General features: G+C 39.8%; 1 protein-coding gene across 2 annotated transcripts in view; it reads right to left on the bottom strand.

The window, feature by feature from the left end:
* The window catches only part of CDK14 (cyclin dependent kinase 14), a 487,128-nt gene that overhangs the window by 363,670 nt on the left and 98,300 nt on the right, over positions 1–25,158 (bottom strand). The window contains exons 1-2 of one of the 2 annotated variants that reach the window (XM_084897428.1): positions 18,008–18,138; positions 183–428 (exon numbers count right to left, since the gene is read on the bottom strand). In XM_084897428.1, the coding sequence (XP_084753554.1) occupies positions 183–413 (231 nt within the window). In that variant the 5' untranslated portion in view covers positions 414–428; positions 18,008–18,138. Of the gene's footprint in view, positions 1–182; positions 429–18,007; positions 18,139–25,158 lie in introns of those variants that run through there. The other variant, XM_084897427.1, reaches the window with a different exon arrangement.

Raw genomic sequence — 25,158 nt, 5'->3', positions numbered from 1 at the left:
CATCTCAAAAGGACACAGAGCTGCCAATGGCCAAGGCAGGAACAATTTCAGAAACAAAAGAAATAGCACAGCATTAGGTTATAATTAGTATTGCAGATAAAAAACGGGACTAGTTAAATTTAAATTTCATTTAAATAGTAAATAATTCTTAGTGTAAGTATGCCTGATAAGACTGCACTTACCGAGCTGGGGCTGGAGTGCCGCCTAACTTTAGGAGACTCTTTGCCGGTGGAGGAGGTCTTAAAGTTAATGCAAGCATTGTTCTCCGAGTGCACCCGCTTTACTTGATTAGTTGGTTTCTCAAATGGGTCAAAAGTGCTCTGTGTCCTCTGAACCCTGACTTTCTTATCCTCAGGAATTGTGTCCAGGGGTTTGATCACTGAGTCCATTCCCTGGCAGTTCCGTGTGGACATCTTTGTGACACATATCTAGGGAAAAAAAGAAAAAATAAATTAAACCCATAACTCTCTTCTGGGACTTTAATATCAAAAACATGCTTGAATGACTTGGAATGGTGAACACACAATACAATATACAGATAATTATTGTATAACTATATACCTGAAAATGATATAATTTTGATTAACTAATGTCACCCCAATAAATTCAATAAAGAAGAAAAATACATTTTTAAAAATTTTCTTTTCAGTCTAGATTAAGAAAGATAATCAACTAATTTTAACACAGCAGCATAGCTTTTTGCAGAAAAACATAATTTGGTAAAAAAAAAAATATATATATATATATATATATATATATATATATATATATGTATATATAGAGATCAGGTATTGCTGTCATACAATAGAGTTTTATCCATATGGATGACTGATTGATGTAGAACAAATTTAAAGTGTCTATAAGAATCTTAAAGGGAAACAAAATAACAAAAAACACTACACCGGCTTAAATCACAATATGAAAAATTCCTCATAATCACTCTGATTAGACTCAAGGCGGACAGTAGAATCTGACCCCTAAAACAGGAAACATAAGGTCTAGACTACAAGTGCACCAAGGTGTTCTTGATCTCTGTCCCCAGTTTTACTCTGACTACAAGTGGGATTATTCATAAATCATTAAGAGTTGGATAGCCCAGCCAGTGTGGCTCAGTGGTTGAGCATCAACCTATGAACCAGGAGATTCAAGGTTCAATTCCGAACACAGGGTTGTGGGCTCATTCCCAGTAGGGGGGTTGCAGGAGGCAGCCAGTCAATGATTCTCTCTCATCATTGATGTTTCTATCCTTCTCACTTTCTCTCTAAAATCAATAAAAATATGTTTTTTAAAACCAGACTTGCCATAATTAAAAGAAAACAACAGCTGAGCCAAATCAGATGGTTATATTAACTCGTAGGTCATCATGGAAGCAGTTAACACAGGATACAGAAAAAGATCATTATGTGTTTCAAAAGTTTTATGCTTGAATATGTGTGTGTTTGAAATCTGTCCCCATCTTGACTTCATCTCCAAACTAGAATAAGGTATATTATAACCTTAATATGGTTAGAGATGTTGAAAATTTAAAAATTAACTTTTTTAAATACCAAAACTAATGGGTGAAAAGGAATAATACTGTAAAAGAAAATCATTGTCTAACACATTAAAAGATTTGGCTCAAATTACTCCACCCTATTCCCTTCCCAATTTCTCCAACCTCTCTTTCTGCACAGCCTCCCCCACTCTCATCTTATTTTAGCCTCTCTGACTTTTGCTCCTTGTTTCCTGCTTTATGTTCTAACTCCTTCATTCTCCCTATACTCCAGAGATTTTGTTGTTCTTACTCAATAACTTTATGGCCTCTAGCTTGTCTGTGAAGTTGGGTAGCTTTATTAACTCTCTCTAGAGAAAAGATAACTCTGAATTTGCTTTTAAAGTTTTTTTCTTCTTGTGAAGTTTGCACATCCCTATTTTACAAGACAGGAAAACAGAAGATAATTCAGATAAACCTATATTTGTTAAAGTAAAACTATAGTGTCTGAGTAATATATACAGGATGATTTCATACGGGAATTAATGTATCCAAGTGTACGAGTAGATATCGATAGATACAGATGTACGTGCAGTAAGATAAAGACATAAATATAGAACACAATGAAATAAACAGAAAAAACACACCAAATTCTGTGTTATTCAGCATCAACTCTGTCCTAAGAGTATGTCTCAACTATTATGCATAAGTTTGATTCTAATTAAGTCAAATGAGAAGGACATCATAATATTTTTTATAGGAACAAATCAAGGATTTCACTCTCATCACTTTGATTCAGCATCGTATAAGTTCTAGACAATGCCATAAGGCAAGAAGAGGAAATAAAAAGCATTCACATTGGAAAGGAATAAAAACCAACTTTATTCACAGAAAACCACTATAGTCTATGTAGAAAATTCAAAGAAATCTACCAAAAAAGAGGCCTCTAGAATTAATAAGTTTGTCAAGGCTGCAAGATACAAAATCAACATGCACAAATCATTTGTATTTCTACATAGTAGCAACAATCAGAAATTTAAATTTAAAAATCAATTTATATATAACAGCTTTAAACAACATAAAATATTTTGTGATAAATTTGACAAAATACGTGCAAGATCTATAGACAGAAACTACAAAACATGTCTGAAAGAAGTAAAAATTAAAGGATAGAAAACCAAGCACAGGAACCAATTCATGGACCTTTCAATTTCCTGTTACACTTTCAGAATGAAGCAAATCTCTGCATGTCAGCCAGAAAATATTGTTTCTTGCTTAATTTAAAGGAAGATTTATAGATGTTTATATAAAACAAATGAGATGATAGATGTGTATAGAATGATAATATAAAAAGATACAAATGGGGATTTAATTGATACACAAATAATGGGGAAATGATGAGCATATTTGGACTCCAACTCTATCCTTAAAAGAAGGACCAGGAAGCATAAATCCCACACAAAAAATCTCTTAATTTTTCCAAGAAAAATACAGTATATTCTATTCAACTCTACATTCTATTTATTTTTTTAGGTCTTTGAACTATTTTAGTAAAAGAGGCTTTACTAGATAGAATACTCTTTTTTTTTTTCTTTCTATATTTATAGGGAAATGTATGGGGAAATTTTTTGTAGGTACATGGGGGAAATTTTACTATGAAATGTAAAGTTGTAGCACATGTACACCAACACAGCCACAGCACAAAATATTAGCAGGGGATAAGTGACAAATGTCACCAGGATTATGTTATGTGACAGAGCAAATAGATTACCAGTATCCTGGGTGGGCCTGATCCAATCAGGAAAACCCTCGCAGGTTTCATCCAGCTAGACACAGAAAGGGGAGATGTGATCTGGCTAGCTTGTGAGAGAGCAAACACTGCATGGCACCATCTGCGAGGCAGCCTCCAAGCACTGAGAGTGGTCAGTGGCTGACAAGCAGCAGAAAAATGGGGACTGTGGTAATACAACCACAAGAACACAAGTTCTACCAACAACTAGGGAGCATGTAAGAAAACCCTGAGCCCCAGGTGTGATCCACAACCACACCCAATACCTTGATTTCAGCCCAATAAGACCTAGGGCAGAGAAACCAGCTGATGCCATGCCTGCACTTCTAACCTACGGAAACTGAGAGCACGCCCTGGTAAGTCTGTGGTAATGTGTCACACAGCAATGGAAAACTAATACGCTCACTTTACCAAAGCTGCTTGAAGCACGTTGCCATTTGAGCAGAATGTTCTTAGGAACACGTTGCAGATACCATTTTCTGAATTTGATCCACTGTATCGGATCCAGGTGAAAACAAGTGATGATTCTGTGGCCGGTGTCAGTAAAGGCCTACAAATGGAGAGTGCTCTGCCTGGTGTAACTCCATCAGCCTGGCAGAGCCCATGAGCAAGTCCTGCACATAACTAAGTGTATACATAGTTGATGCTGGTCTCCACTTCGCCCAGGGTGTGTGTGAATAATACCAGTATCAGTACCGGCTTTGGGTATGCATCTTCCTCCAGGGAAGTAATCTATACTTGAGTTTTCCATGCAGGGCAAAGTGACTATTCTGGAAAAGTTTCAAGTTTCCAATCTCTGAGACAAACAACTTAACCATGACCTGGCCGTCTCTGTTAACCACCAGCAGAATCCGGGCCCTTCTGAAAAACAGGAGGAAGTGGCCTTGTGTCTGACCTCAGGAGCTTCTGGGGTGATGACCATGTTTGGACTCCAACTCTTTCCTTAAAAGAAGCACCAGGAAGCATAAATCCCACAAAAATATCTCCTAGTTTTGCCTCACCTTGAAGACCCCAAAGAGGAAAGAGCGGGGTTTAGTCTAGAGAAGGACACAGGCAAGGTAAAAAGAATCGTACTCATTCGCCGAGAAAGCTGCCATTTCTGCCAGCTCATAGAATGAAATCACTGACCTGTGCTGGGTACATGAGGAGAAGAGTGAGCAGACTGGAGTCCTGGCAATGAACGAAGGTTCTAGAAACCAGATTACGCATTGGCACTACTCCCTTGTGCTCAATCTTCCTTTGAATCCTTCTATCAACCTGTCAGCAATCTAAACAAACCACTCCCCTCCCCAAATAGACTGTCTTTCTTCCCACAACAAAATGGTTATGGTCAGTGGCGCAGAAAGTCTTGATGACAGATAAAACTCTAAGGGAACCTGAGGGCAGAGGCATGGTATGTCCAGTTGGAAAAACTTAATGGGAACCCATAACCTCAAAAAAGCAAATTTTTTTCCAACCACCAAATAGTACAGCCTTTTGATCCACTACTAACTTTCACTTATACTCCTAGTGCCCAGATTTGGGTCTATGTTCCAATTCTCCACTATGAAAAAGGAGGACTCCTGGGAAGGTGACCTGATTCCAGTTCACAGGGCAGAATATCCAGCTGTTACCAGAAAACTGGGATCCTTTCCAAAATACAAGGGATAATGCTAGAAGGACAAAGGAGTCTGCCTATCAGAGGGTTCTTACTGGCTGAACTGTGATGATGTATTTAAGCATCAGAAGGAAAATAAAGTCACAGTTAAAAGAAACCAGTTGAGTTACTGAAAAAACAAGAGCCTGTTAGGATTTCAAGAGAGAAAAGTTAATATAAAGGGCAAATGGCAATTGCAAAGGAAGGCTAAATATAATAAGATAAGGTTGGTTTTTAACTCATGGAACTGTGAGTAAGCTGAGGATAAAAAGTAGGAACTGTACTGAGAATAAGAATGACTGACCAGAGACTGTGGAGAAAGAGTCTAAGCAGTACAAGTGTAGAAAGATCAGCAGCACAGGATGTCCCAATGATGACAGACCAGGTCAAATCTACACAATAGTAGGCTAAGGGACATATGATGTCATCTAACCAATGTTTTACAAAGAATATGTGTCTCTCGTGGAGAGATACCAGACTGCAAAGAAAACTTACATGAAACCAATGTGGAAAGTGTTTCTTTGGAAATAAGTTAAATTTTAATAACTATGGGAAATTTAACCCTTAGAAAGAAAACTCAACTTCACCACTATCCAGTGACTCAGATCTGAATCACTCTGGAAAAAGCAGCCAAGACCCCAACAGTCCCCACCTCAGACCCTATAACCCTGGGCATTCTGAAGATATAATATTACTGAAACTCCTGGAAGGCATCTAAATAAGCAGATCTGTAGCCTAGAAATGTATACAAAGAAATATTGAAATGACATTGAAATTAATTAAAGTGACAGTGTTGGTGTTTTAAATTAGGATAATAGTGTAGTAAAATAACCTGCAATAATCATATTTGTGCATGTTTTCTTTAAGGAGAAATATGTTAACATAATCACACTAAATTAGTGCTTGGTATTAAAGAAATTTAACTGTCAATAATTAATGCTTAAAGAGATTGAAAATATGGTTTGTAAAGTTATATTGGCTATATATCGTTTTAAGGACTTGCGCACTTGGCCAAGCACAAAAGCCACGGACTGTGGCCGTTTCAGGCACAGAGACCCCTGGACATTCCACACCCCATCAGTTTCCACTGTCCTTCACACAATCATTGCTTGTGCCCTCAACATGGGAAACACCAACACCACGCCACAGATTGACTGTATTATTCAAGACTCTTCTCAAAATTACCTTTGTTCAGAACCCTTGTTCATTAAACCCCAGGCACACAGACCAATTCTGTATTAAGAATTCACCTCAGTGACTGTGGGTTTATTCCACTCCAATATTTTGCAAACCCGGGGTTGTAATGATTGTTTAAAAGATACTTTAATCTCAACAAGGTGATTGTCTCCTCTAAAGGGCAAGGACTGGGTTTCTCTCCTTATTTTAGATCCCCCAAGAGCCCCTTTTCCTTCAAATGTCTATGTAAAGGATCAGGTAAAGGTTTTCTACGAAATCATAGAAAGTAACTCATAGGCTAAAATGGTTTTCTCAAGTCATGGGCTCAGAAGAAAACACCTTTGGTACCTCTGCCCACAGCCAATCACAGTAGGCAGCTGTCCCATCAGTGCTGCCTGAGAACAGCAGACATTCCAATATTAACAGGAATCAAGGATCTAGTTTCTCTGTAAGTGCATTTTTTCACACTTCCTTGTTCCATTTAGAAACTGAAGTGACAAAATTTACATAAGCAGGGATGTCTCCTGGTACTTGAAAACAGATGAGAAGACCAAAAATCATCACAAAGACCCAAATAAATCCCTGATCTCTTTTTTTCCAGCAAATTCAATAGAGGCTAGAATTTCAAACAAGGTTAGAGAAGCACCCAGACACCAAGGTGTTCCTCCGAATCAATTATTTTGGTTCACTCATCATTAAAGGGGTCTCTACACAAACTAGCAGACTCAAATCTCAGTAAAAACTGTTAGAAATTCAAACAGTGTCAGAGGCTCCAAAAGTCACAGTTTGACCTACAATTTTAGCTTGGGGCGCTATAAAATCCAGATGATGGTGTACCATACTCACAGCAGTGGCCTGGAAAGAACACAACTTAATTCAGTTAAGGTTGGCATTCATTTCGAGTGAATTCATTTGGACTGAAAATTGTCCCTTTAAATCAACCATTTGCTGGTGATAGGCATTTTCCTGAGTTCAGAATGTGCTCTTCTCTCTACCTTTTACACTCCACACTTTTCATGAAGGCAGAAACCAGAAAAGGGATTAGTTGCAAAGATTCCAATTGTGGTAAAAAATTACCACAGCAGCCAAAACCGGTTTGGCTCAGTGGTAGAGCATCGGTCTGCGGACTGAAAGGTCCCGGGTTCGATTCCGGTCAAGGGCATGTACCTTGGTTGCAGGCACATCCCCGGTAGGGAGTGTGCAAGAGGCAGCTGGTCGATGTTACTCTCATAGACATTTCTAGCTCTCTATCTCTCTCCCTTCCTCTCTGTAAAAAATCAATAAAATATATTTAAAAAATTACCACAGCAAATATTCATCATGCATCAGATAGTGAGCTAAGTCATGGTCTTTTGACATTCACAAAAGGAATATCTATCACAGGTCCAATGCAAAACCAAAATAAGCAAAACTCTTGACACTTCAATTTGTTTTTCCCTCTGCCATTACCCAGTGGTTTTCTCTTACTCAATATCTTCTCTCAAAATCTGCTCCCAATAATGAAAACACACACACACACACACACCATGTCAGCCCAGCCAGTGTTGCTCTGTGGTTGAGCTTCAACTATGAACTAGGAGGTTACAGTCCAATTCCTGGTCAAGGCACATATCTGGGTTGCAGACTCAATTCCCAGTGGGGGCCGTGCAGGAGGCAGCTGATCAATGACTCTTTCATCATTGATGTTTCTATCTTTCTCTCCCTCTCCCTTTTCTTTCTAAAATCAATAAAAATATATTTTTTAAACCACCATCAGTCATTTACAAGTTTTTGAACACTAAAATGAGAGTACTACTTCTCCCAGAATTATTTGAACTTCAAGCAATATGGAATAAAAAAGCTTCATCCCTTGTAAAAGGAATCTCAGCTATTAGGTAGCTCAACAAGGTATTTGGGGTGAGGATGGGAGTGGGGATTCCTAATGGGAATGAAATCATAACTCATGTTTGATCTCTAGTCTAAAACTGTAAGATCTAAAAGAATGCTGTCCTCTCTTTGGTTTAGTCCTTTTCTTTCCTTTTCTCATGGTGTGTGCGTGCGTGTGTGTGTGTGTGTGTGTGTGTGTGTGTGTGTAGAGGTGGCTTCATGGCTACATGGAACAAAGATAAAGGATGTGTTAGCTATATGTATGTAAAGGGATATATGCATGAGTGTACTTTTAAAAAAATTTTTTAAATATATTTTATTGATTTTTACAGAGAGGAAGGGAGAGGGATAGAGAGCTAGAAACATTGATGAGAGAGAAACATCCATCAGCTGCCTCCTGCACACCCCCCACTGGGGATGTGCCCACAACCAAGGTACATGCCCATGACCGGAATCAAACCTTGGACCCTTGAGTCCACAGGCCGATGCTCTATCCACTGAGCCATACCGGTTTTGGCTGCATGGGTTTACTTTTACTACAGCTGTATTTTACCAGAACCAAGATCTTGCCCAAAATCACCTTCAGAACTATAGTAGTAGCAACAATCCTGCTGCTCACACAAGTCAGAATAAGTCACTTAAACTCTCTGGGTCTCAGTTCTCTCATCTGCATGATGAGACGGTTGAAGTAAATAACTCTTAAGATCTCTTACTGAACATTTGAATGCTCCACAATACTAGTAAACTCTAGGCAGCAGTTTACAGATGTTAAATAATTTTATATAGGTCAACTTGATAAGGAGTTATGTCATTTTTAGATTATACCTCATCATTTGTCACTTAAATGTTGGCTGTCTTCTATGCTTTCACAAGCAACTGTGAAATTTGTTTTCGTGTGTTTGGTTAATTTTGCTGGGGTGGTAGGAGGCCTCTGTTTTGCTCTGTTTCTCGTGTGTTCCTTATATTCCTACGACCAGACTGTAAACAGAAACCATATCTTCCATTTCTTTAATGTCTTCAAAGCCCAAAGGATAGTATGGAATGGGCGTTCTGTTAATATGTACTCAAAAACGGATTGCTTAACTTATTACAAGGATTCCCCTTTAATTAAACATTGGCTGTTTTTAAATCAGCCCTAAGAAAACCTTCTGAGCCTAGATCTTTCCCAGCCCATGAAAAGGCTTTCACCAGCTGTCCCCACTTACCAGAATTCAGCCTATTATTGTGCTTTAATTTAAAAGTGCTCATTTTTCTACTGACCGGTTTCTTTGGGGTCTGACCTAATTTCAATTGCAGTCCTGAATTCATGGCTAAGGGACACCGCTGAATGGACAACCTCTGAGGACTCTGCATTCCTTTATGTGGCCAATTCTCTGACTATAGTTTTGTTACCACCCTTACTGGGCCTCAGTGATGACCACCAAGAGGCCTGATAATAACTTTGCTAATTCTATTATGAAATATTTAGGTAATTTTCCCAGCGGCTTAAATGCTTAATATATATTGCTAAAATAACTGTATGCAGTTGCTTCCTCTTCTGCTACAACTATGCAGTTGATTTATATATAAAGGGTACAGTTTTATCCATTGGCTCACATAGATAGCCACATATATTTACTGGTCTCTGGGTTCTTTATTTCGTCCAAGTCATCATGATAAATTTAACTGTAAGTTCAAAGAACACTCACAGCAAAGGTAGAAGTACCATCTCTACTGTTACTTGTGGCCTACACAGGTTTTTCAGAATGTAGTCATCTTTGGGGATAAGAATTTTATCTGGAATATTCTCTAACCCCTTGCTCGCTGCAGGCCAGCAAGCACTGGCATCACCTGGGATTTCAGACTCTGTGCCCTGCCCTTCCCACAGTCCCACTGAGTCAAACCCCAAATGTTAACAAGATCTCCAGGGGAATCTGTGTGCGCCTTCAAGTGTGAGAGGCCAGTGCTCTGTGTAATGACAGGTTCTGCTACCCTGGTCAAATAAGGCACTGGGGTTAGGAGAGAGGTCCAGCCTTTCAGAGGCAAAATTTGCTTCAGTCTGTAGGTACATGGCCAAGAATTATTTCAATATTCCTTGGGTAAACTATTTTGCTCAAATGTCCCACAAAAGATCATGGTAACTTCAGATAATCCTTTAACATAATTTTGAACTCTGAAATAAAGTGTTCTGATAAGGTATACCAAATATATTTATACATTTTTAAATCAATAGGATTAGGGTAAGAAACAGAAAAATATACATAGGTTATAACAGCAATGTGACATTACTTTCTACACAGAAATGTATGGGTTCATGTTTTGTTACAGAACACTGTTTTGCCATTGGTCACCATAGCCATGGAAAAAAATTAGCACAAAATTATTGTAAGGAAAACTGAACCCAGAATGCATTTAAATTTTATTAAAAAGATGGTTATTGTAGGAGAGGAGATGTGAGTTGTCTCTTGCTTTGTTCTTTATTTAACAGAGTGTATTTAGTTCCTTTGGAGAGAGAAAAAAATAGAAGGAAGTCACTTCAGGATTCAGAAACAAGATTTTAAAAGGAACTTATATCTGTGAAGAGTACAGTGCAACCTAAAATAGATCCTCCTCTGGGCAGGCATAGGGGGAAGTCCTCTGTCTGCAAGGCATTGCTGAACATTCCCCACCCACACTGAACCCCTCATCCCAAACAGAAGGGCATGGCAATTCTGTGGAAATCTGGGTCACTGTTTCCACTAAAAACTTACTAAATATCCCTAAAAGATCAAGTGGAGAAAGAAGATAGGTGACTTTTCTGACCCTTCACTTGACATCCACAATTACATGATGGTTAAAATTCCATTATGAAAAAATGACAGTCAAGAGTATAACATTCAAATCATATGGCCAAATGAATGTAGGGCGTTGGAAAGCAAAACAGAGTTGACATCTACAGTCTATTGCTGTCCCCCACCAACTCGGAGCCATGGGGCGCAGAAACGGGTGCATGAAATGAGAACCCCCACACACACAAGGGAGTGGCTTTGTTGCGATTTCACGGAGCAAAGCCTATTCCAACCTACACAACTCCCCGCGCTGCGGTGGAAATAGAACACCCATTCTCGACAACACAGAAGGACTGAGCCACAAAGTGGCTCACACTGCATGGCCAATTAGCTTCTTCATGAAGACACTAATCCCTTACAGCTCTTATTCTAGAAAAAGGAAATTCTGTGCCTACAAATAGAGCTTCTTCCTTCACCCACAGACTTTACAGGTTTAAAATATAGATATCCTTTTAATAGGTTTTGTCATGGGCCCTACTTAAGAAAGGGAAAACAGTGTGTGTTTTCAATGTGCAGAGGTGAGGAATACCTGGCAAAAGGGACTGACCAACATGAACTAAAGCAATTTAAAAACATCTGCCATGCCCAGCTGCGGTGGCTCAGTGGTTGAGCATTTTTTTAGGAACTAGGAGGTCATGGTTCAATTCCCTTTTAGTGCACATGCCAGGTGCAGGCTCAAGAACCAGTAGGGGGCGTGCAGGAGGCAGCCGGTCAATGATTCTCTCTCATCATTGATGTTTCTATGGCTCTCTTCCTTTTCTCCCTCTCTGAAATCAATAAAAAATGTATTTTAAAAATAAAATAAAAACACCTTCCATGTCAGAAGCACTAATAACCCCATAAACAGATCAGGCTGAGCTCAGATTCATAGATGCTTGAATCAATAACAGGGTCCAGGACGCTTTCTACCTGTACACACGTGCTTGGAATTTGAGGGGTTTTAACATTGTGAGGACTAGAGTGGCTGTCAAATCTCAAAGACTGTGCAAACAATAGTCAGGTGCCTTCTGAATTCTGTTTTGTTTCTCGTCTGAATTTCCCTGCACCACCCATAGCTTCTTTGTAGGGAGCCAAGCTCGTTGTTCCTTCATACTTATTTCTTTCAAATACCTGTAGCTCGCTATTCTGTCTCTCATGTGAAATAAAGCATCCAAAGGCACAAGAACATTAAAAAATGGAAACTGAAAAGACATTGCTGGAGGTACTGGCTGTTCCATTATGGCCTGTATTTCTTTCTCCTGGAAACCATATGGACAGCATTTAAAAATAAGTATTATAAATATTTTTAAATTCCTTTCCGGAAGGAGAAATAAAATTGTGTATTCTCGTCTCATTCTGAGACAGATGGCTCCATAAATAAAGACAACTCACATCTCCTCACCTACAATAACCATCTTTTTAATAAAATTTAAATGCATTACTAAGTCTGGATAATAATTTAGTAATGAATGTCATAAGTGATGCTACAAAGTTTAATGTTTTCATTCTCATGAAATAAATCTAGATGTAAACCCCACCAAAGAATTCTGGAAAATGTAGGGCATCCTTCAGTGCAGGATTGACTTTTGAAGCTCTTGAATTTTTCAGAGACTCATATGTGGGTCACTAGCCACACAGAGCTTATGAAGAGAAATACAGGGAACAATGAACCCTCAGGGAGACGTGGGATGCAGCTTTCAATGCAGCTTTGACAACTGGTCCGTCTACTGGAAAGAGCTGAAATTTCCGCAATAATAGAGTTGACAGCAATCCACTAACAATACAGTCTGCACTGAGTTCATGAGGACTGGCTCTGTAATCCTTTCCTATGGCTGGGACAAATCACGAGTGAATCCTGAGATTCCCAAGGTGAATAGATACACACACCCTGCTGCTTCTCTGCCACCTGAAAACAGGCCCTAGTGCTTCTGGTGCATTTCACTGTCATCCTTGAATTTCTGAGATCTCATTTAGCTGAGGAGTAAGAGGGGGGTTGGGCAAACTTGTATCAGCTTAGGCTAAGGAGGAGAGGAGGAATCTATAGAATATATGCACTTCCCAAACCTGCTACGCAATAAATGGAATATTGGAGCATTTTTTCACATCCTCCTTTCAGACAAACCCAGTAACATTCAGAAATTGTTATGTGTGCCCAATAATCAAGCCAACTGGAGACGGAGCTTGGGCAAGATACAATGCAAGTTATTAGAAAAGAGAGATGGGAATTGAAGACATCTATAGGATGATGACAATAATGATGATGGCTATTGTTGAGCTCTTATATAATAAGTTATTATGAAAAATGCTTTATTATGTAGTTTCTCAATTAATCCCTACAAAAAGCCTATGAGATACCGGTATTATCTCGATTTTGCAGATGATTCCATTGAGGCACATAAGAATTAAGCAGCATATCCAAGACCACACAGATAATAAACAGAGGGGACGAGGTTTATTCCAGGACCTGACTACAAAGCCCAAGCTGTTGACCATCCGTGGAACTTCTACCCTGATAGAAATAAGCAAAGGACAGATCTGGTCTGCAACACTTCTCTTATTCTATCTTCTGATACAAAAGCAAAGCACTTTTCTTTGAAAGCAAAATAACTGCTCTGTGGTCTAAGGTTTTTCTGACCCATGTTCCCCCCTTCCTCTGCCCATCTTCCGAGGATATGTTTTTATTGATTTTAGAGAGAAAGAGGGAAAGGAGAGAGAATCACCGATGTGAGAAACATTGATAGGTTGCTTCCCATACACTCAGACCAGCAAATCAAACCCGCAACCGTTTTATTTTTAATATATATTTTATTGATTTTTTTTACAGAGAGGAAGGGAGATGAATAGCGAACTAGAAACTTTGATGAGAGAGAAACATCAACCAACTGCCTCCTGCACATTCCCCAGCGGGGATGCACCCGCAACCAAGGTGCTTGCCCTTGACCGGAATTGAAACCGGGACCCTTCAGTCCGCAGGCCAATGCTCTATCCACTGAGCCAAACTGGTTTCGGCAAACCTGCAACCTTTTAGAATATGGGATGACGCTCCAATCAATTGAGCTACCAGGCCAAAGCAACGTACTTTTGACTAATATAATTCTGCCTCATATCAAAAGTTAGAAATGAAAAGCTAAGTTTTGGGGACGGAGGAAAGGGGAGAGAGTAGAAAGCATGAGATTCATTAAATAAGACTGGTTGATGGGGAAGATGGGATGATTCACGCATTAGACCACATGTGTCAAACACAAGGCCCGCGGGCCAAATCCAGCCCGCCAGGCCTTGCAATGTGGCCCGAACCGCGCTGTCATCACTGCACTCCGCTGTCAGTTTATGACAATGTCAGTTTATGACTGTTCAGTAAACCATTCGGCCCGCGATTTAGGCTGGATTTTAGATTTTGGCCCCTTCTCTGATTGAGTTCGACACCCCTACATTAGACATTACCATGTTGACTCTTCTTCCTCCATTCATGTTTGTGTTTCCTGACTACTTTGTTAAAAGCTAAGAATCATCAAGTCTGTCAATGGCAGATAAATAAACAGCTCTGGAAGCATTATCTTGTCTTTCTAAAAAGGATCCTCTATCAGAAACACATTGAATTTAAGAGAAGCAGTTATCAAGTAGAAATCTGAGAAAGAGATGCTAAATGATGAAGCCAGGCTTATCCAATGGAAAACTGCTTAATAGGGCATTAAGCTTACACCCTCCCTCATGCCTCTGTCTAACTCAGAGGATAGGTGGGGTTTTTGGATTGAGTGTCCACCTAGAAGAGCCGTGGGGGCGAAAGATGGCTTGCAATGGGCATCAGGAGCCTCTCCCATTGGCCAAATGAATGAGCCAATGAGACAATACAATTGTTGAAATACCTACCGTGTTTTCCCGAAAATAAGACCTATTTACAGGTTTCCTTCTGAGTGAAATATAAGGCATCCCCTGAAAATAAGGCCCCCCAGGCTAAACATGAGAGATTTGGTCCACTGATCCTGAAAGAAATGGAGTCACAAGAAATTCACCAGGAAATTCAGGAATTGGATTGTTATGATGATGTTCCAGAAGATGATGACATGATTGTCATTGAATAAATGAGTAAATTCTTGATACCATAGGATTCTCAGTTTGTCTGGTTTGTGTTGACAACTACCGTACTACCGTACCGTATACAGGTAATAAATTTCCTTTATTTTCATTTAACAATAAATGTGTACCGTATTCTTCTTCATGGAAAAATAAGACATCCCCTGAAAATAAGACCTAGCGCATCTTTGGGAGCAAAAATTAACATAAGACACTGTCTTATTTTCGGGGAAACAGGGTATCAGCTCCGAGAGTCTCCGAATCTATAAGAGAACCCCAACGTGACCAGTCTTTGCTTATAAAGTTAGATGGGTGCAATTCAAATGTTAATAATGGTAAAAGCCACAGGCCAGCCTTTCAGTGACTATTCAACTGATTGCTGCTCTCTATCAGCTAAGCACTGACATGAAAGTGTAAGTAGCCCAATTACCATGCTCAATTACCAGGCCATGTAAAGAATCCAAATGCAAAGGATCCACCATGAGAGTTTTCTACTCCTCATTCCTTCCCCCTGCCCACAAGGTCTTTGTTTTTAGTATCTCTAAATTATCTATGATGTGTCCTTATGGGAACTTGACTTAGTGAAATCATATAAGGGGTTGGGGGTGTTTACTGTCTATTCCATATAAAAATCAAAGCGTTAATTTTAAAGGGATAAAATTTTGACACATACTACATGGATGAACCTTAAAAACAAGCTAAGTGAAGTAAACCAAGCACAAAAGAACAAATCTGTATAATTCCACAAATACTTTACTTGAACAGGTAAACTCATCAACACAGAAAGTAGGCTAGAGATTACCGAAATCTGGCAGGAGGGCAATGGGGAGTTATTATGTAATGGGTAGAGTTTCTGTTTGGGGTAATGAAAATGTTCTAGAAATGGATAGTGGTGATGGTACAAAGCTACTGTGATATGCTTATTGTCAATAAGTTGTACACTTAAAAGTGGAAATTTTGTTTAAAATTGTAAATTTTGTTAGGTATACATTCCACCACAATTTAAAAATAAAATAATCAAAGCTTATTATATCTATTTCATAAGTGCCCAAAATGAAAAAAAAAAAGAAAGAAAAAAAAGTGACCCAAAACTTCTCCTTGAAATATTTCAAAAGGAAGCAGATTGTAAGTTCCTTGAGGACAGGGACCAGTTCTATTTACTTATTGATACATAGTAAGTGCACTATTACACAGTAGACTCTTCATAAATGTTTAATAAATAAATGGTTAAAAGGAAATAGACAAAGAACTCTCCTAAGTGGGAAATATAATATTTAAAAAGCATTCAACATATTTATTCTTGAGAAAATATAATGAAACATATTCCAGAAAAAAAAAACAAAAAAACAACGCTACACAAACTAAGCTCCTTCAGTTCAAGGAAGAGAGCATACCCATTTCATCTGCTCTTCCTCACAGCATGTCCTACAAGTTCCTACACATGGTAGGTGGCTAATAAATGTCTGTATAATGAGGAATAAAAACTGCATGGGTGTGAAATCAATGTCAGATTATGGCTCTACTATTTATTCCCTTTTTAAAAAATTACTTACTTTTTGCAAATGTACAATTCCTTCTGTCACAGGGCGAAAAAAATAAACCTCACAGCTGACACAAAGTGAAGGTAAAAATATAAATAGCTAGAACACATCACTCTCAGAAAAAGAAAGAGTAAACACAGGCACGCCATCTTCTGAATAGAAAAAGAGTTATTTGTTAGTTTATTTTTTTTTAAAGGAACAACTGAAGTGAGGGAAATAATTATTTCTAGTCTATCATAACTCTTTAAAAAATAACTTAAAATGTCAAAACATAAAAAAATCTGCACTTCCTTTGGAAGAAAATTCAAATATTCATTTCCAAAAATTCAGTGTTCAACCTTTACCATAAACAGTTGAGTAAATACAGAAGCATATTCACGGCTCCTCCCATACGCTCCCCCCAAAAAGGTCTAATGAACCCTAATATAGTATCAATATTTCTCTCAATTAGCCTATCAAGTAATCAGGTGGTCTTTCTTAAAATGCCTATGTCAAAATTATACATAGCTGGCTTAAGGACAGCATGCTACAGCAAGTTACTGATGATGCTCTCAACTAACATTCACAGCCTACATCATTTAAATTTCACATGAATTAATGAGTTAAGTATACATAAGTAGAATATTTTTAAAGCAAAACATCAAATGCTGCCATCCTTAACATTCAGCCCCTATATATACACAGATGGATTCTTATAAATTCACCAAGACCATGTAGTCTAGTAGCCCCACTTTGAACAATATTAAAACATGCCCTTCAACTTCCACCACCCCTACCCACTATACTCTGTGCCGATTAACAAAGGGAATAGGAATTCAACCTCTGTAGATATCCAGGTTTACATTTCTGCCTCTCGATTGTTATCTTCTTCACGAGCTAGTGAGCATCATTTTAGAGTAACCTGTCTGCTGCCCCGGTCCTCCATGCGTGCAGGGCTTTCTCCATTTGCATCCAAAATGCTAATGGTCCACTATTCGAGCAAGCACTTCAAGCAGAACTGCACGAAGGAGCATCACTTCCACACATGAAAGCATAACCACGGCAGGTGTAATGATGCAAAATACCGGCACACTGACCTCTGCCAGGCAGCACACGCTTAAATCAGGTGCATTTCTGTGCTCCAGAGGGGAGCGGGGGGGAATGAGCAGGGAGGAAGCCCCAGATCCCTAATGTATCAGAGATGTTTATTTTGCTCCTATCCAACCCAGCTAATTCATAGACATCAGTTTACCCAGATGGAAAAAAAGTGGTCTCCTGTCCTTCACTAGCTTGACTCAGAGGGCACACAGCCAAGCCTAGCCAGGCAAAACACTCTGGTGAGACCTCTTTAAACTGTAATAAATAAGTTTCAGGAGAAATAAGACTCAGCTATGGCAAAGAAGCACAGTCTCGAAACCCTTTCCTCATCTTGTCACTGCTACTGGTGTTTACAAACTACCAGCAGTCGCCTCGGGAGCCTCCAGAGACTCTCCCATGGGGAGCCTCCAGTCGGATCCCTAATTTAAATACCCCCTTGATCCGTCTGTGATGTTTCTGGCAGTTAAATGGAAGGGGATGAGTAAAATGACATGCATCCTTTTCAAGTTGTAAATGAGTGAGTCAGGACTCAGACTTGCCGAGATGCTCCACGTTAAAACCCCTGCTCTAATTTCAAAGCATGCTCCCTCTTACCGTTTTTGCTGTTGTCTCTCTCGGGCTTGATTCACCTGCAACTCTTGAACATACCTCTAGCAATGTGTCTGCACCAGGCCAGGCGCATCCAGGAACTGGATTCACATCTTTCTGCACTAGCAAGCTGAAATGGTACGGCCGTACTACAACCAAGAAAGGGGGAAGCAGAAGCAGGAAAAAAAAAAAAAAAAAAAAAAAAACACCCAGAAATCACTCCAGAGAAGCTAATCTTGGTGGAATAAAACCAAAAATGGTTTAGAGGAACACAAAGCACAGGCTAACATTCAGGATCCACAGCTTTAACAGTGTGATTCTTTCTCTCCAAACAATCTTTTATTTTTCTCCGAGCACGATGGACTTGCCTGTGGAGTTCCCAGGAAGGCAGAGTAACCGGGCTCTGCAGCAGCATTGCAGCCAAAGTAACTGTGCATATGCCGTCCAGACGCTTCACAACACACTGTCTCGCCAGAATGATATTGATTTGCAATGCAGGGCTGCTTCAAAAGAAGACAGAATCAGAGCCAAACAGCTAATGGTGATTGCATGGGAGGAAAAACATTTAATCAAAGGGATGCACCTCATCATGCTCAATTCAATTTTTTAAAAGCACTGGAGGAAGCCAGTATCTTGAGTGACAACCCCATTAAACAATAATCCGAGGTCCTAGAGAAGCCAAGTTTGGGCTACCATCATTCATGCTGCAAAAGCCAGCAAGATGTATGTGCATGTATTTGTCATAGACAAACGGGGCATAATTGAGAACTCTAAAGAAATAATGCACCAAATATGTGAGGTTTTAGAAAAAAAAAAAAAAAAAAAAAAAAAACACAAGTGGCATTTATGGACTAAAATGATAAAATACAGTGATGAGCCTGCAGAATTCTTAGTGGGGTTAGGCGCATACCATTCTCAAAAGTAAAATGCCAACACAAACCAGATCTCACTAGCCTCAGGCTAATTATGTCAAGTCATGCCACATGGTGCTGGGTGGCAAGGAAGAATGCCAAACTGCAACTCACATAGCGACCCCTACAGGAAAGTGGTTGATCTACAATTCCTTCTCATTTAAAGTATTTCCTCTCAGAAAACAGAACCAAAAAGGGGGAATGCATACATTAGATTAAGATACAAGGAAACAATTGAGAAATATGTTAGGCAGAAAATATTTTGTAAAGCCAGGCATGAAATATGACCTCATAGATATTCAGTCAATTAAAAATATTAAATTAAGAAATTAAAGTATAATAATAGACAGCTATTGTGTGAGTGATGAGTGGCCAATATGCCCATAGCTCCCAGGACTGGGCATACACTTAAAAATCAGAAAGCTCAGGGAAGCCCTGGCTGGTGTGGCTCAGTTGGGTGGAGCAACGCCTTGTATACCAGAATGTGGTGGGTTCAATTCCCAGTCAGGACACATTCCTAAATCTTGGGTCAGGGCACATTTGGGAAGCAACCAATTGATGCCTATCTCTCTCTCCCTCTCCCTCTCTCTCATCTCTTTCTCTCAAATTCCCTTCCTCTCTCTCTAAAATTCAATTTTTTTAAATATATTTTATTGATTTTTTACAGAGAGGAAGGGAGAGAGACAGAGAGTTAGAAACATTGATGAGAGAGAAACATTGACCAGCTGCCTCCTATACACCCCCCACTGGGGATGCGACAGCAACCAAGGTACATGCCCTTGACCAGAATGGAACCTGGGACTTTTCAGTTCGCGGGCTGACGCTCTATCCACTGAGCCAAACTGGTTTCGGCTAAAATTTAAATTTTTTTAATGTAAAAAAAAGCTCAGGGAAAAAACATTATCCTTCACATCCTAATGGGTTTAAAGGAATTATCTTTCCTACCCCCGTTTGCAAGCCATTTCACCTTCATTTTTCCAAAGGACACTGTGAAGACACTGAACTTTATTTTTTCTGCAACACAAAAGCTCACTCCAAATCTTACGGGAAGTTCCCCTTCAAACACAAACATGATGTCCGCCCTTCTGCACCAAAGCCAAGGGAGAGAGCTATCTCCTTGATATCTGGAAACTGTTAAGTTATATGAACACCATTTCTTCCAAGCAAACTTCCTTTCAATGAGTCTTTCCGAATTCTGAGGTTTTGTTTAAGATTGCTCAACCCTCCAGCCTACAAAGACTCCTTTTCCAGAACCAACAGCACTTCTTACTTGAATCATGTAGGATTTAGTCACATGCTACCTCATAAAACTCTCTTGGACTATTGGCATTTTTCCCATTTTGGGGCCTTTGTAGAATGAACAGCATCAACTTCATTTTGTTTTATTCCGCCAAAGCCCATAACACAATGCTAGGCACCAAGCAAATATTAAATAAATAGTTAACAAATTAGTGACTTTCCCTGAGTCCATATTTTAGGGCTTTGATAATCTCCCCTCCCCAATCAGTCAATATTCCCTAGGAAAACTCCACAACGGAAGTGTTATCTTCAGTCACTTCATCTAAGTAGTTCTATACCTTCTTTCCTGGAGTTGGTGAGCAAGAGCATGCACAGCATTTGTAATCACTGACCTGTCCTATATAAAAGCCAGAAAACATAACACAATGAAGTTTCTCCTTTATTTTCCCATTTATTCGTTCAAAAAGCATGTTCTGATGTGCCCGGCAATGTGAACATCCATGTTCTCTGCGTTCCAGGAACCCAAGGAGTGCTTTAAAAATAAAGCAAGTGATCACAATACCCTGAAATGAGTGTTTTCAGAGCATTTTTGTTGGACACAAATAATGTTCCTTGGGTGGCTCACAGAAGACTTCAGGAAGGAGGCAGCATAGCTGAGGCTTTGGGCACTGCCCAGGAGAAATGGGCAACTAAGAAACAGCACAACAGGACTAGCAGACCAGAGCCTGAAACCAGAGCAGTACACACAGAGGTGGCAGCTGGGAAGGCTAAGGGAAAGGTGGCTGACACCGGAGCAAAAAGGCACTGTACCCTGCTAAGAAATGAGCCACTTTATCCTACAGGAAGCTGCCATTTACTCCAATAGGAAATCACTAAAGGACTATAAGCAGAAGGTGGCTGGAAGGGACCTTTCATTTTACAGGGAGTAATGGTGCAGAAATAGATTGGAGGAGTGAAGGAGGGGAGGTGAAGAGGCCACTTATGAGACTAAACAACAGTTCTGTCAAGACCCTGACCTAAAAGCAGTAAAAGTGGAGATGGAGGGACAAAGGAAGTGAGAGACATTGAGGATGGTGACTTGTTGAGTGAATGGACATGAGGTCTAATGGAAAGGGAAAATCCAAGCATGACTCTGAATTCTTAGTATGATTAGGTGGAAGGTGGGGTCACAAACTAAAGGAGTGGACACGGGAAGAACGAAAGCTTGAAAAAGGAACACTCATGAATTCAATTTTCAAACATGTGGAGTTGTAGGTATCTTCAGAATAGTCAAGTGGACACGCTGGGTAGGCACCTAAGGCTCTAGAGCCCAGAAAAAGGATCAAAAGTTCACTTGTGTCAGGGTTTCAAGGAACTAATTTGAATTACTGTTGTCAGCAGCTACTTCTAATATCTACGTGTCCACCAAGTACTGAGAAATAGAGCTGGGCCAGGATTCTTGTTCACTTAATTTATTGAGGACATGCTCTCAGAGAAAAGGGGTGAGGAGAAGGACAGGAGGATGGGGAAGAGCTGAGGAAGAATGTGGCCGCAGGTGAAACAGATGTGCCCAATGCTGGTCCCACTGCAGCAAGAGGGCCAGCCCCGGGCCTGGCGGTGTTCCCTGAGGCCTGGAGCGCGAGGGCTTCCATCTGGGATGGGAGCCCCCTGAGCAGGGAGCCCACAGCGTCCACCACACCAGGCTTCGGACACAATGGACACATTTTTCCCAAACCTGATTCCTGCCTCAGGAATCTTGGTCTTTGCTGCTCTGTCTGCCAAGAACGTTCTTTCCAGCCAACTCCATCCCATTACTCAGTTGGAGCTCAGGAATCTCCATCTTAAAGTCCTCTTCTGTTGTTGCTCCTCCCTTCCCTGTGGTGTTGCATTAGTTTGGCTTCACTATCCCACTGACTTTTATTTATCTGTTTTTCTCCCCTCCCCCCCCCCCCACCAACTAGAATGGAAACTGCTCAAGAGCACAGACTTCTACTCATTCGATTTGTTCTGTGTTTCCCCAGCCCCTGTACTTGTTGAACACATAGATACTAGAAGGAGCTGCTGATGACAGTAGTTCAAATTAATTCCTTAACTCCTGTAGAGTGGAAATGGAAAGGGAGCTTGAGAAATGCATGGGCAAACGTCAATGTCAACAAATGTACACAACAAACAAGAAGTGTGGTCACACGGCAAGAGTACAGAGGCTGGAAGGCACAGACACAGGAAGGTAGTCATTGTGTTCGTGTCACACAGGATTCCGTCTACTGCTATGAAGAATATCTTTCTTAGGGGTCTCTGACATGTATCTGAAAGCACACCATAAAAGAACCATAGCAGAGGTTAACAATAACGGGTCTCTCTTTAAAGAGAAGCGACAAAAAGTCTTTTGTGCAAACAGCATCTCAGTGGATAGAAAGGAAACAGCTGGAAAGAAATCGGCTGACAAAAATGCCAAAACCTGACATCTGCTTCAGACATTTTTGCAGAAAAATGAAAATTAATTTCTTGAAGTGGCTGCCTTTATGTGTGATTTTGTTTTTTTTAATTCCCTGGCTTTTTAAATAGATTGTAATAAACATAACCTGATCTTCAGTTGATGATGAAGTCAATCATGAACATACTGGCACCCATCGGGGGTTAATGGAGAGGATACAGGGCCACTGGCCCTGATCTCAATAACTGGCATCTGTGTTTCTCTGCTTCGTTGTATGGTTATTCTCTCTTTGTCATTAGGTTTTCCTTCTACTAGCTCCCAATGTGCCTCCTTCTAACCCGCCACATGCTTCTCAGTCTTGCCACGAGCTTCTGCAGCCATCCCCACACTGGGCAACTAGACAAACAGGCTTATTAGAAAACTGTATGAACAGAGGGCTGAGTGAATAGATGATCTCAAAGCAGGCCTAGGAACTGCCTCCTAAGTGGAGAAGCACTGGCTGAGACACCCACCGACCACAAGCTGTGCCCTGCAGGCTCCGTGGTTCTTCTTATTTGAGCAGAAACTTGTTTCCTATCAAACCTGTGTGGAGGTATCTCAGACAAATGGAGCTGCCATATGTCTGACCTTCACTTCTTTAAGTAGGAACTACAGACAGGTACTCTCCCAATACCTCCCCCCAAAAAAAAACACACCTGGAAAAAAAGAAGTCATCGAAGAAAGGAGTAGAGAAAGACTGTAACTGAAAAAGGAAAAAGAAACATTAAGAAACGGTTTTAAAAATTAGGAGGGAGGTAAGAATAAAGACTATGCATATAAATCTAATGCAAGTCGCCTATTTATGAATTAACTTCACTAAACCTTTAAGCTTTTAAGGAAAAAAATATTTTATTTTGAAAAGTTATGAGTAAAGAAAAAATTTCCCCAAAAGAGTTTGAGTTTCAAATTGTTGTAATTCCATGTAACCTTAGCAGTTTCTTTCCATTGTAAGTTGTTACGGTGAAATGTTCAGGATACAATCTATTTTAAAATGTTCATGATGTTTTCAAAAACCTAAACCCTAATGTTTTTTATGAACCTTAAAAATTTTTAATTTAATTCTTCTCCATGCATGCCAGCCATTGCTTATACTCTTATATATTCAAAGAAATCTTAGTTACTTAAAATATTTTCTCAAAACATTATGAAAGTTATTTAAAATACTTTCTCAAGACACTCTGAAGGAGTTTAAATTAAATGTTTAAAAGCCATTACTTAACCACAATACCAAAAATATCCAGATGTCATTCACAGCATTTCATGGAAACTTTAGGATTTTCTTCTTAATATTACACAACTTTGAGTAGTTTTCTGGATTTTGGAGGGGGAAATTACACAAATCGTATAAGCAAACACACACAACCCAACACACTTATTCCTGGAAAACACTGCATTCTGCTAAACTGCACCCTAAAAACAAGAGGGCTTATGGGGAAAATAAGGTTGAGAGAAGACCATTCAAAATCCTAATGCATCCAGAACACTGATAAAAACAAGCCACTCCTACCAACACACCACACAGGTCACACTGTCTTCATGCCCCTTCCCCACTGCGCCACCGGGGGCTCACATAGGGCAGAGGCTCTATTTTTGCTTCTGGCCTAGGGATGCATCCTGGCTGTGCGCTGCAGAAAATACATACAGGTGAAAAAGTTCAGTGGTGAACTTCCTCCAGGCTGGAAATTAAAAGTCCAAAGACAGAGCTATAATAGGGAACTTCACATTATGTTAGTAGAAAGCAACACAGAAGGTTGAGATTCATGAACCTAATAACACAGTTAGATGCAGATTATAATAATAAAAAGGCAGGCCCTTTTTTTTTTTTTTTTTTGCCTACATTTCAAAAATCTGAAATCAGACTCCTCTCCCCAAGATTTAAGCCTACTCCTCTGCAGGGAACCATTTTCCTCCCCACATTCCCATACACAGTGTTTCCAGTGACCCCGAAGCCTACATCTCAGCGTTTGCTTTCCACCATTAAATTTCTAATCCTTTTCACACAAGGCTTGTATTTGCATTAAAACATGCATGACATGATTGGTTTCTATATACACACACATATACATTTATGTAGTTACTATTTATTCAGGTGACATATAAAATGCCGAGGCATGTTCGGCACAGTTTTCCCATTCCCGCCCCAGCAAAAACACAACTGGATTTTCCATGTGGTGCCATGTCCCAGGTGTGCAATCAAGCGGAAGTCCCAGATGCAGAAGTGATTGTGTTATGGCCACATTCTCCAGAGAACATTATCAGAGCGTTCCCAATGTGTAGTGTTAACATGATCTGAGAAATGTGCATTAAATGGTAAGACAAGAAAAAAGGGCAAAAGACAGAGAGAACAAGACATGAGGATTTTCTCTTTTCCTGGTGTCAGGATGCCAGGAAGGAGAGAGCCAACAAAATCCATGATTATCCAAAAGCTTCTTTTTTTTTTTTTCCAATATATTTTATTGATTTTTTACAGAGAGGAAGGGAGAGGGATAGAGAGTTAGAAACATCAATGAAAGAGAAACATCAATCAGCTGCCTCCTGCACATCCCCCACTGGGG

Source organism: Pipistrellus hanaki (genome assembly GCF_964339955.1).
Source record: "Pipistrellus hanaki genome assembly, chromosome: 10".
Classification (NCBI taxonomy): domain Eukaryota; kingdom Metazoa; phylum Chordata; class Mammalia; order Chiroptera; family Vespertilionidae; genus Pipistrellus; species Pipistrellus hanaki.
Note: the sequence above shows the minus strand (reverse complement) of the source record. Positions and strands in the feature narration are given on the sequence as shown.